Consider the following 13,383-nt stretch of genomic DNA (forward strand, 5'->3'; position numbering starts at 1 on the left):
ATTTCCTTTCGAGAGTGCTAATTAATAGGAAGCTGCCTGCCATGAACTCTAGGTCACATTTCTAGAAATCTGCTTATCTTCTATTAAGTAAGTTCTTTTCCACAAGTGAAAGCTAGACAATTCATCTTCTAAAAAGAAAAAAAATCAAAACGCAAAAGGCCCATTTTCACAATTGTCCTCAAATGATTCCTAACTCAAGATCCCCCTGGGCTGTGGATCATCCATCTACGTTGAAAATGATTTTTGAGATCACATGCCAACTCTTGCAACTTGCGGGAAGAAACACAAGACTCTACAAGAGGAGGAAATTAAAAGTTGCAAAAGGGTCTCTCCCAAATTGTCTAAAAGGGACACGGAATTGCTTTTCTCTAAGAAAAAAAATCATTTTTGTTTCTTAGCTCATTAGGTCTAGGTTATGACACGTCAAATTGCACGAACGCATTACGAAGCAGAAAGAAAAATGCTCTTCATTGAACGATCAGAAGACTTGCGCAAAACTTCCGACTGACTTTGGAATGTTTGGATTGATTTAACAAAAAAGTTTCACCTTACCATTTAAAGACTATATCTAACATAAAATTGCCATTTTTGGAAAATCAGAGAGATGAGTAACAGATGATAATTTAACCACTTGGAAGACAAATCTACAGACGCCAATGCTTATGATTTTATTCTGCCTTTTTCCATCAACCGTCTCACCCACACGTTCATATATCAAGGGATAAAATAACTTGAGCCAAATTGAGAAATTACCATAACCACTAGTTCAATATGTCTGCTAAAAATACAGACATCTGGTCTATCATTAATTCTTTTGTGTTGGTGTATCCTAGTGTGTACGTTCCCATCAATGAACTTTGCGAGGGGAAAAAATTTAACTCTTAACAAAGAACCGCGACTTGAGAAGTCAATAATATTCCAAGATGATTTATCAATAACGATATGCTCTTATGAAACAGGCATGAAGTACAGTTCTTATGGGACACCGAATCCGCCGGTCGTGAATTAATGTTTATTCTTAACATCCATAAGAATAAAGTAATTCACTATTCATGAAACGGGCATCGATCCGGCTAATTCGTGGGCCATTATTTTAGAGCATTTATCAATCACATCATTGTTTACTAGTTTAAAATAGATCCACTCAAACTTTGCGGCAATTCTTCGTCGCCGTAGTCCAAGAACATTGAATAATGCATTATCAGGCCCCAGATCCACTACACGAGGATGAATTAATAAATACAAACGTACACGCCGGGAGAAATATTTAAATCTGAGATCGACCGGCAACTTACTAGTCGATTCCTTGGAGGTCGGATGGAGACTGAGTTCCATCTTGGACAAGCTGCTTAATTAGGAAATGACCATCACCTGCCCACACTTACCTAAAGGGCGTTAAAGTGATTAGAGCAGGAAGAAATGCTGGCGTTTAATCCACATAATTCACTGCACGGGTATTGCAAAAAAAAAAAAAAAGGGGGGGGGGGATAAAGAGATCTTAATACTCTCACTCCAAAGAGCTAAATTTAAGCTACACTTGGGGTACTTCCTTTCTGTACTCTTTCTGCAAATGCGAAGTCCAAGTCAGTCTGGAGTGAGCCATCTTGTCCACAAAATAAAAGAACTATACAGTACTTGGCAAAATGTCCTATATAAGCATATGGTAATTATTCAAAAGCGCAAAAATAAGCCCCGTTGCCATGGCGAAGCTTTTCTTTCTTTCTTTCTTTTTTTAAACAGGATTGACTCCACTTAGGTTTTTGCCCTAATTTCCCCCCTTCCCCCAGCGGGAAAGAAAAACTTAAACTTTGCGGGTGACGTTGTGCCTTTTCCCTGAAACCTCCCGAAAGCTTCAGCCGCTCGGGCCATGGGTCCCCCTCGGTCCCAAGATCAATCCCCCCCCCCCAAAAAATAAATCAATGACCTTTTGAAAAACGACTTCGCAGTTCTCCCTGGCCATCAAACCTCCCCGCAAGGCACCGTGGCCCATATCGCCGACCGCTATCGCGACAGACGCTCCCCGTGGCTCAAACCGTTAAGAGGAAAGGGAAAGAAAAAAAAAAAACCAAAACGGGAAGGGAAAGAGTAAATCGACAGAGCGGAGCGATCAAACCTCCATCTAATAACTGACTCGACTTCCCCGGGCCGGCACACACCCCTGCCAAGTGGACACACGTGCACACGCACACCCCCCCACACACACACACAAAGTACACCGAACAAATGGAGGATGCCGAGAAATGTACACAGAAGAGTACGCGGCCACCCGGGAGCTTTCCCAAGACTTTCTCCACGTGCACGGTGGAGCAGCCCCCGCCTTGGACACCCACCCGCCCTCCGTGCGCGTACAATGGATGGACACGGAGCCGTGTACACGGAAGGACCGGACACGGTGAGTTCTGGATGAAATTCCGGGGGGGGGGGGGAGGAAGGAGGGAGGGGGAAGGACCGGGAGTTGCCACACAAAGGTCTTGCGGGCTGCAAAGGAGGTTTAAGGACCGACCCCCCCCCCCAAAAAGGAGTATATGCAGCCAAAAAGGAGTATATGCAGCCACCGCGAGGCTGAGGTTGGAGGAGCAAAGGGGGAGAGGAGGGGGCCGGTCCCCGGGAGGGAAGGGGTTTCGTGCTGGGCTTTGCAGCGGGGGGGCCTGGTGCATGCAGTGGGGCATGCACACGCGCGTGTCCTCGGGCATGCACACGCACTCGGGCTCCTTTGATCCCGAGCAGCAGAATAACAAAGAGGAGGCTGGTGGCTGCAGGAGGGGGGAGGAGGGCGAAACCCCCCCCCTCCCCGGGGTGTGTGGCACGTTGTCTTTCTGTCCGGGGAGGGAGGGGGCGCCCGGACAGAGCGGGGGCGGGGGGCGGAGGGCGGGGGGGGGGGGGGGGTTCGGCGGCACCTACCAGGCGGGCGGCTTCGGCCCAGGTGCGGTCCTTCTTCTTCCTCTTGTCTTTCATGTTTGCATCTCATTGATGGTTCTGATTATGACGTTGGGGGGCGGGGGGGGGGGAGGGGGAGGGGGAGGGGATTCCACGGGCCGCTCGGGCTTCCAGAGCGGAGACAATGACCCAGTGACCCGGTGACCCCGCGCGCGCGCGCGCGCGCCGGCGCGCGCCCCCCGCCGCCCGCCGCGCGCGCGCGCGCGCGCTCGCCGCCGGACAGGCCCCCGCACAGCCCCCCTCCCTCCCTCCCTCCCTCCCTCCCCCTCGGGAGGCGCGCGCGCGCTGCCTGGGAGGGCGGGGCGGGTCTCGCGCACGGCGGCGGTGACAGCTCCGGGGATGCTCGGCGCCCAACAATACACCGTGACGTCACGCGGCGAAGGGCGACGGGGGCCCCACACTCCCACACACACACACACACACACACAGGGGGTGGGGCGCGCCCCTCCCCTCAACCCTCGCGAGACCCTTCTCCACCCCCCCCACCCCATTAATAAAAGGGGTAGGGGGAACTACAAGTCCCAGCAGGCTGTGCGCCCCGCCGCCCCCCCCCCCCCCCCCCCCGGGCCCGGCGTCTGCCCACCACGACCACGCCGTCCCCTCGAGGTCCTGCTCTCGCACCTCCAGCCCGTGTCACGCCCGCGCGTGCACACACAGGCACACGCGCTCCCTCCAACTCGCTCCGACCGCCGCCCCTCACGCACAGACATTCCTTCCTTCCTTCCTTCCTTCCTTCCTTCCTTCCTTCCTTCCTTCCTTCCTTCCTTCCTTCCTTCCTTCAGGAGTATTTGTTGAGCGCTTGCTCTGTGCTGAGCACTGGACTACCGCTTGGAATGTACAGTTCGGCACACACGTACACCCCCTCTCCTACCCTCCTTCTGCACCTACACTGACACCCTCTCCTGCCCTCCTGCTGCACATACACACTCCCTCTTCTACCCTCCTGCTGCACCTACACTGACACCCTCTCCTGCCCTCCTGCTGCACATACACACTCCCTCTTCTACCCTCCTGCTGCACCTACACTGACACCCTCTCCTGCCCTCCTGCTGCACATACATACTCCCTCTTCTACCCTCCTACTGCATATACACACTCCCTCTTCTACCCTCCTGCTGCACCTACACTGACACCCTCTCCTGCCCTCCTGCTGCACATTCACTGACACACACCCTCTCCTACCCTCCTACGCACATACACAGACACCCTCTCCTACCCTCCTACTGCACATACACTGACACACTCCCTCTCCTACCCTCCTTCTGCACATACAGACACACACATCCTCTCCTACCCTCCTGTTGCACATACACTCACACACACCCTCTCCTACCCTCCTACTGCACAGACACTCTCATCCCCGATTAGACTGTAAGCCCGTCAATGGGCAGGGATTGTCTCTATCTGTTGCCGAACTGTACATTCCAAGCACTTAGTACAGTGCTCTGCACATAGTAAGTGCTCAATAAATACTATTGAATGAATACACCCTCTCCTACCCTCCTACTGCACAGAGAGACACACACCCTCTCCTACCCTCCTGCTGCCCATACACACACCCTCTCCTACCCTCCTGCTGCCCATACACACACCCTCTCCTACCCTCCTGCTGCCCATACACACACCCTCTCCTACCCTCCTGCTGCCCATACACACACCCTCTCCTACCCTCCTGCTGCCCATACATACACCCTCTCCTACCCTCCTGCTGCCCATACACACACCCTCTCCTACCCTCCTGCTGCACATACACACCCCCTCTCCTACCCTCCTACTGCACATACAGACACACACCCTCTCCTACCCTTCTGCTGCCCATACACACACCCTCTCCTACCCTCCTGCTGCCCATACACACACCCTCTCCTACCCTCCTGCTGCCCATACATACACCCTCTCCTACCCTCCTGCTGCCCATACACACACCCTCTCCTACCCTCCTGCTGCACATACACACCCCCTCTCCTACCCTCCTACTGCACATACAGACACACACCCTCTCCTACCCTCCTGCTGCCCATACACACACCCTCTCCTACCCTCCTGCTGCCCATACACACACCCTCTCCTACCCTCCTGCTGCACATACACACACCCTCTCCTCCCCTCCTACTGCACACACAGACGCACACACCCTCCCACCCTCCTATTGCACATACACTGACACATACCCTCTCCTACCCTCCTGCCGCACCTACACTCCCACATCCCACACACCTTCTCCTACTGCCCATACATACCTACACTCCCTCCCACTCGAGACACACACACACCCCCCCCACCTATTCGAGACACACACCCCCCCCCCCTCCTATTCGAGACCCAAACACGCCCTCCCATTTGACACACACACCCCCCCCTCCCACTGGAGACACAAACGCACCCTCCCCTTGGAGGCACACACGCCCACCCCATCCCACTGGAGACACAGACATCACACCCCCGCCCCCCCCCCCCCCCCCAACCATCCCACTGGAGACAGAGCCACATGCCCCCTCCGGGGCCTGTCCCCCTCGGCCCCCTCCCCGTGCCCCCCGTGGCATCCCCAGGGCCCTGGCAGGACCGGTGCCCGCAGGCTGGGGCACCTTCTGCAGGGCAGGGACAAATGGCCAAGGGGTCGGTCCCCCGGGATGGGGGGCGCAGACATCCTTCGAAAAGGGAGGGCGGGTCCGATCCCTTCCCCTTGCCCCCCCACCCCCCGAGGCCCCCCAAACCTACCTGACCCCGGCCTGCCGGGGAGTAGCTCCGAAGCAGGGGAGGAGAGGGAGGGCGGCCAAGGCCGGGGCCGGTCTTGCCGACCGGCTCCCCCCTTTTCCCCTCTCCTCCTCCCCCCTTTTCTCCACCTCTTCCCTTTCTCTCCGTCTCCTCTTCGCGGCGACGCTTCGGTTGCGGTCCTCCTTACCCCATCGCCCACGCCACCCCCCTCGCTCCATCAACGGCGGATGAGAAATACCCAAACTTTGGCTTTTTGGGGTGGGTTTTTTTTTTTTCAGCCAATCGATCTCCGGCGGCATCAGCTGGATGGTGGGATGAGGTTATTCGCGCGACCGAACGGTAGAAAACGACAAGACCCGCACTTAAAGCGCTCAGTAAATAGGACGGCGGGAAGGAAGACGTCCAAGCCGTACCTAATGCACCCCACCTCGAAGGGGGTAGGGAAAACCGGACCACGGATTACGGAGACGTGCAAAATAAAGCTACTTACTCGGGCCGTCGCTGGTCTTTTGTTTAAAAGTTGCGGAAGAATTCTAGCGGGGAGAGGGGGTTCGCATTGCACAGGGCACCGTCCACTAAGTTCACTGAAGGTTTTCCAACTTCTTAGATTGGAGGACCCGAAGTTGCCGAGCTCGTGGGACTGATTTTTGAAGCCAGTGTGGTAGGGAATGTTTTCTTGACCTTTTAAAGCCAGTGTCGTAGGGGATGCCGTCTTGTTCTCAGTAAAAGTGAGATGTTCTTCCCTGGGAGGCAGGAGTAAACGTATCCCCCAGAATTTGAAGAATAGCGGGGTGCATTTGACTCACGCATTTAAGAGGAATAATAATAGTGATGATGATGGTATTTGTTAAGCGCTTACTATGTGCCAAGCACTGTTATGGGGTGGGAAAAAGGGGATAGCCACCAAACAAGGAACCAGGGAGATGGAGATGGGGTTGCAGGCGCCCCTATGTATGATCAAAAAAGTGAGATGTTGTTCAGTGGGAGGGAGGAGTTAAATGCTTCCCCCAGAATTTGAAGAATCGCAGGGTGCATCTGACTCATGCATTTAGGAATAATGATAATGATGATGATGGTATTTGTTAAGCACTTACTATGTGCCAAGCACTGTTGTAGGGCGGGAAAAAAGGGATAGCCACCCAACAATTTGAAGAATCGCAGGGTGCATTTGACTCATGCATTTAGGAATAACAATAATAATAATGGTATTTGTTAAGCACTTACTATGTGCCAAGCACTTTTGGGGGCGGGGGTGAAAGGTATAGCCACCAAAACGAAACCAGGGAGATGGAGATGCAGGCGCCCCTATCTGTGATCAAAAAAGAGAAGACCGTTTCAAAATATAAAACATATAGAAATGAGGCTTAGGTAGGAAGGCTGTTTATGAAAGGAATGAATCCCCCCCCCCCCTCCGCCCAATTTAAGAAAAGTCTTGGTCTCCTAAGAAGAGAACTGCTGAACAGACAGCTTCAGATGGTGAAAGAGCTGAAATATGTACATGGAAATGGACAAATGTTCATGTTTATGCATGGCTTCATTGTGCTCAAGTGCACTGCGTATTTGCAACAGGAGTTAGTTCTTAACCTACCATCCCTCTTTAAAAATGAAGATCTCAAAGTGCTGTCATGAATAATTAGGAAACCCATTACTAAAACCACTTTGTATTATGGGTGATGGCTATAATATTCTCCCCAAATCTAACATTAATCAATTGGGCAGTCATCACACTAACTAGAAAACAGTAAACAGGCAGAGCTTAATGAAACTGCTAATTTTCAGGACCCAGAGGTACCAAAAGAGAAGGGTATAGGCTGAAAGGAGGTAAGAGGGTAGACCTCATAAAAGGTCCCGGCACTAAGGTCCACAGGCTTCAGAGAAGCAGCATTCCCTAGTGGACTCAGCATGGGTCTGGAAGTCAAATGGACTGGGATTCTAATCCCAGCTCCACCACTTGTCTGCTGTGTGACCTTAGGCATGTCACTTAACTTCTCTGTGCCCCAGTTACCTCATCTGTAAAATGGGGATTAATACTGTGAGCCCCATGTGGGACACGGACCGTGGCCAGTCTGATTAACTTGTATCTATCCCAGCGCTTAGAACAGTGATTGGCATAATAGTAAGCTCTTAACAAACCCCATTTTAAAAAAAGTACCCTCCCAGCTTTAGGTGAAGGGAGTCCATTGAGAAATAGCTCTACTACAGAATCAGATTGAGCAGGACTGTATAACACTTGCATCATTTATCCCCCTGAATGCATGCGATCCTTTCAAATCAATAGGAGTGTATAAAAAAGGAATGCATTTCTTTAATGGACCACTCTACTTGCCAACAGGGAGATATGTGGTAGTGTCCATATTCCTTTGAAGACATTGTCTGAAGGAGTAAAGGCATAAAAATAATCAATGTTTTGAATTCCCAGGAGCTAAACACTAGCACCTCATTTCCATCGGGAGCTGATTACCAACATCGCTGCAAAAGCAATATATATATATATGTATATATGTATACATATATATATAATATACATATATATGTGGGTTATTGATTCATTTAAATAAAAAAGCTTTGCTAAGGATTTCTTTTTTTGAATGATCAAAAGGTTACTTTCAATGTAGTTTGCACTGGATTCGAACATACCATGTAATCTTCTCCTAGGGCTAATTTTATACTAGTAATTTGTATAATTATATCCTAGTATATTACTTTTCCCTTTATATTTTAAATATATTGTGTTCAAATCAAGTTAGTACCCGTTTTTTAAAAATCTGCTTTATTGCAAGTTGATATTTTCAACATTTTTCATATTTCTTAAAATCTGCTGAAAATATGTTTAATAGAAAATCTGATCTCTATAATAATCATTACCTGTTTTGGGGAGGTTTTTTGTGTCAGAAATGGTGAAGAAACCAAGACCTTGGAACCAAGAGAAAGCAAATTGCCTTTAGGATGGTTTTACAAGTGTCAAGATAATAAAGACGATATGTGTAGTTCTTCTTAAGCAAGTGCTGATCAATTAAGAAAAAACAATTTTCTTATTTTCCAAACCTGATTTTCAACAGTGTTGGCTACGTGTTGTTTGCATAACCCCTGTGCACAGTTATAGATCATTATTAGCTTAAGTAGTCGTCGTTATTATGATATCTGGTAAGCGCTTACTATGTGTCAAGCACTGTTCTAAGTGCTGGGGTAGATTCAAGTTAATTGGATTGGACACAATCCCTCTACCACATGGGGCTCACTGTCTGAGTGACTACTTGGGGAGTATTAGAACCTTAAGGGTGCTCCAACTTACCAGTTTAGCTTAATGGAAAAATTCACAATGGTCACCATTCATCCCATCCCAGAAGCGGAAAGGAACAGTTTTGGCTTCTTTTACGTCTCAAGCAACCGCTCATCCAACAGATTGCCTTCCTTCCCTTTAGATTGTAACCTCCTAAATCTGCTCAGTACTTTGCTCTCCACATAGTAAGTGCTTAATACATACCATTAATCGGATTGATTGAATCCCACTCCGGTGATGACGTTATCTCCTATTGAGAATAAGTAAAGTGATTTGGTCCAAAAATGTCAGGACCAATGGTTTGCGCAGTGCCGTGCGCACTTTCCCATCCCTGGCAGCCGGCCCGGAGGGGCGTGGAGTGCAGTGAGAGAGCAGGTAGTAGTGGCCCAGCCCATCGCCAAGTGCATGTAAACATTTTCAATGTGCCAAACACATTCATGACTGAAGTGGACACAAGATCGTCCTGACCTTGTGCCAAAGTACCATAAATGCACAGGTGGTGCTTCGATAGCCCCTGAGGTCTCTACCGCCCATGTTTAGCCAGCCGGGTTCTTTTTGTTGATTCCTCCCGTTCCCATCTTCTTCATAAAATTCCCAAGTGGTTCTGCGGTTTCCGACTTTCACCAGTGATAGTCTAGCCCAATGTCATGAGAAGCAGCGGGGTGGGTCTAGTGGATAGAAAATAATCTGGGAGTCGGAAGGACCTGGGTCTTCCACTTGTCTGCTGTGTGACCTTGGGTAAGTCACTTTGCTTCTCAGGGCCTCTGTTACCTCATCTGTAAAATGGAGATTAAGACTGTGTGCCTCATGGTGTCCAATCTAATTAGGTTGTATCTACCCCAAGGCTTAGTAGAATGCCTGACAAAGAGTAAACACTTAACAAATATCATTTTTTTAAAAAACCCCAAACATGCATTCTTCTACCTACAGATCCAGGGCTAGAACCCAGATTTTCTTATTCCCAGAGCTGGGAACTTTCTACTGGATAGCAGCAGGTCTTCCCAAGCGCTTAGTACAGTGCTCTGCACATAGTAAACACTCAATAAATACTATTGAATGAATAAAGTTCACTTCAAAATCTACCTCCTCCAGGAAGGGTGCCTTTCTTAAGATGTAACCCTTTAAATCTCTCAAATTCTTCATCCTTGATACCTATCCTGTTCAATTGATATCTTTTTATGCTATTTACAGACACCAAAATGTCACTACTGATGCTGATGCTTATTTTTATGGGCAGTTGTGGCTAAAAGGATGGAGGCAGGACGACCCCACTCTTTTCCTTGAAGTTTGCCCATAAAGAGAGTTCCTGGCTGGGCTGATGAATTTGTCCTCTCCAGGGGAAATCGACAATGAGTAGCCAGCCCTCAAAGTTCCCCGTTCTTGATTTTTAAAGAACTTCTGTTAAGTAAAACATTATTTTTCACAATCCCTGTTAGAATAGTCATTTTATCATATTTCACTTTCAAATATCTACACCCTCTTTAAAGCCTTTTACTTTGGGAACAGATTGTGCCAAAACAAACATTTTAAATAGTAGTTTGTACATTTTCTCTGCTCGAAATGTCTACAATAAGACTCTCTCCCTGAGATGGAGAGGATTGTATTTTGGCACTATACTACATTATTATATTATTATACTATATTATACTTCATTAGATAGAAAATGTTTAGTATCTATGAAGAGATGTGCAGGTAAAATTTTATAAAATGTCATTTTCCGTCTTCTCACGGTTTGGTATAAAGCAAAAGGAAGAATCTCTAAGACTGATTTTGGTTCCATTTTCTGAAGATGGAAATGTTTTTTTAAGGAATGTGCCTCCAACTCCGCAACCTTAATATTTAAAACACTAGTCTTTTTTCTCTTTACACTTCAATTCATCATCACAAGAAAGCATCCTGCAAGAATTTGGAAATTTGAGAAGTGTTGTCTGAATGTCAAAGCATGTTAAGGGTCGAAAGAAAATGGGTTAGACCCTTGGAACATGAGGGGAATTCATTTATGTCATCTTCCTCCTCCACTCCCCTCTCTCGCACACACACGTTCTCAACTTTCAATCCTTCCAGCTTTAGTTCTCTGCCTGTTTTGTATCATGGCAGAGATGCCGCCTGAGCCGCCATTCAACAGTTTAGCTATTTGTTTTTAGGTTCTTGAATGAGAGCCCTGGTTGGTTTATATCCTAGTGTTTACAGAATTCAAACTTAATTTATTACTTAAAAAGGTACACACATATCCCTTAACAACACCACTTATTGGTTTATACTGAATGAGGAAGCACTTAGGAAATGTAAATAAACTTTTTACTGGTACCATCTTCCTATGAATATTTAAAGCTGTGATCAGAATATCAAACTAGAAATGTAACAACATTTTGATTATCTCCAAATGTACAAATTAGATTTCTCTAGGTAAACTCTAATTTAATCCCATATTTACCATATTGGAGCAGACAAATTGGCAAAAAATTTTAAAAAACCCTCCACATGCTACTGAATTTGCTTTTCTGTGGAAAAAGCGGAGTTCTCAGTGGATTAAATAGGGGCTTAGAGTCATGATTTTCACCCGTCATCCTGCTAGAGGATGTGAGGCGAGTCACCTGAGTTCTTCTTTTTTGTTGTTTGTTTTTGCCTTAGTCACCTCATCCGCTAAATTAGAAATTTTATTAGGGCCTGGTAGAGCCTGGTCGTGATGATATTCAGGCTCCCATTGGAAGCATCAACTGACTGAAGGGGAAATAGAATCCCCGGAGAATGAGAATTAATCGGAAAGCCAGGTGGAATTTAGTAGAAGAAGCTTGGTCCTATTTATTCTCTCCTATCTGCTGGTAGCTTTATTGAATAGCCTGGCCTCATGCTGTTATGGGGATACACATGCAGAATTCTTTCTGGGCATCTGAGGATGTTTTAACCTGTGTGTTTACAGGAGTAAATATGTTTTTCTCACCCATTAGAGAGTAAGGTCCTTGTGGAAATGTGTTTCATTGTTTGGTAATTTCTGGGCTCTACGAATTTAGTACACCACATTAAGTGGGGTACTTAACCTCTGTTACTACAGATAGAAACATTACAGACCAGGCTCGTTCTTCCCCACCCCCTTTCCAACGTAGGGGGCTCAAAGTAGGTGGAGGTAGACAGATAAAAGACAAGGGGAACAATGGAGTGTAACAACAAATAACAGAGTCAACAAGCCAAGATAGCAGTGACAAGAAACATAAAAGAATGGAGCTTGCAATGGGAGTTCTCAGATTTCCCGCTCTTCCAAGTAAGCAGTTCTTAGGTACACATTGGTGAGGCCACCTTGGGGTTGTGACAGAAGGGGAGTTTTCCAGCTTGTGACGCCCTGCAGCTCTGGGGGAAACTGGTCTGGGGCAGCGAACTCAAAACCCCCTGATTTAAACACCTAGTACAGTGCTCTGCATTCAGTGAGACTTAAATAAACGGTGCTGACAGCCGACGGAGGAATCTCAAGCCCCTGGGAAGCTGACATAGGGGAACCTCAGAGCAGAGAGGAAAAAATAAAATTCCTCCCCTCTCTGCCCCTTAAAGCCCAAAGTAGCAACTTTCCAACAGCTTTCCATGCCTGCTGTAGACAGCAGTCCCCCAGCATCTTCTGGCTGCCCGTGCCTAAGCCACAGTTATAGCTTGTCGGCTATGTGACTGTGGGCAAGTCACTTAACTTCTCTGTGCTTCAGTTACCTCATCTGTAAAATGGGCATTAAGATTATGAGCCTCACGTGGGACAACTTGATGACCCTGTAACTACCCCAGCGCTTAGAACAGTGCTCTGCACATAGTAAGCACTTAACAAATGCCAACATTATTATTATTATTATAGATCTACCCCAGGCAGCGCCCCATTTCCTTCAGTAAGGTCATCCTCGTACAAAGGCAAAGAGAGTCTTTAACCATGAAGCTTTGACAAAAGAAGCAGCACGGTCTAGTGGAAAGAGCATGGGCCTGGGAGTCAGAGGACTTGGGTTCTAATCCCAGCTCTGCCAAATGCTTGCTGAATGTGTCACTTAACTTCTCTGTGCCTCAGCTCTCCTCTTCTCCCGCCTTCTTAGACTGTGAGCCCCATGGGGGCTGGGAACCCTGTTTAAACTAATTAACTTGTCTCTATCCCAGAATTTAGAACGGTGTTTGACACATAGTACGCACTTCACAAATACCGTAAAGGACAAGATCAGTGCCATGTAGTGACAGGCAAAATGTTGAGCAGCATAAACTCTCCCTTGTCATCTCTTCCCTTGGAACAGTTTCGGTGAAGAGGTTACAACGTTTGCCTATTAATGAAATAATTGAACTGCTTTGCAACAATCCCTCTAAGAACAAGCATAAAGGAAGAGTAGTCACACCCAAAAGTGTAGCATTTAATAATCCACCTAGGTTCCGAATCAGCAACACCTAAATCTCTCTGATGGGTGGGAGTTGTCTAACCTCATTGGCTTTGGCAG

The 13,383-nt window shown here is 47.7% G+C and overlaps 1 protein-coding gene and 1 long non-coding RNA gene across 4 annotated transcripts in view; one reads left to right on the forward strand and one right to left on the reverse strand.

The window, feature by feature from the left end:
• ASXL3 (ASXL transcriptional regulator 3) overlaps positions 1–2,983 on the reverse strand; it is a 115,017-nt gene extending 112,034 nt beyond the window's left edge. Inside the window, exon 1 of one of the 3 annotated variants that reach the window (XM_029069131.2) lies at positions 2,902–2,983. In XM_029069131.2, coding sequence (XP_028924964.1) covers positions 2,902–2,955 — 54 coding nt within the window. In that variant the 5' untranslated portion in view covers positions 2,956–2,983. Of the gene's footprint in view, positions 1–1,385; positions 1,456–2,901 lie in introns of those variants that run through there. The other 2 variants (XM_029069132.1, XM_029069135.2) reach the window with 2 other exon arrangements.
• On the forward strand, positions 2,030–6,148 carry LOC120638489. Its single transcript, XR_005660183.1, has 2 exons — positions 2,030–2,392; positions 5,931–6,148. It is a non-coding gene; the product is annotated as an uncharacterized LOC120638489 (long non-coding RNA).
• Positions 6,149–13,383: the final 7,235 nt, after the last annotated feature.

This window comes from Ornithorhynchus anatinus, chromosome 7, assembly GCF_004115215.2.
Source record: "Ornithorhynchus anatinus isolate Pmale09 chromosome 7, mOrnAna1.pri.v4, whole genome shotgun sequence".
NCBI lineage: Eukaryota > Metazoa > Chordata > Mammalia > Monotremata > Ornithorhynchidae > Ornithorhynchus > Ornithorhynchus anatinus.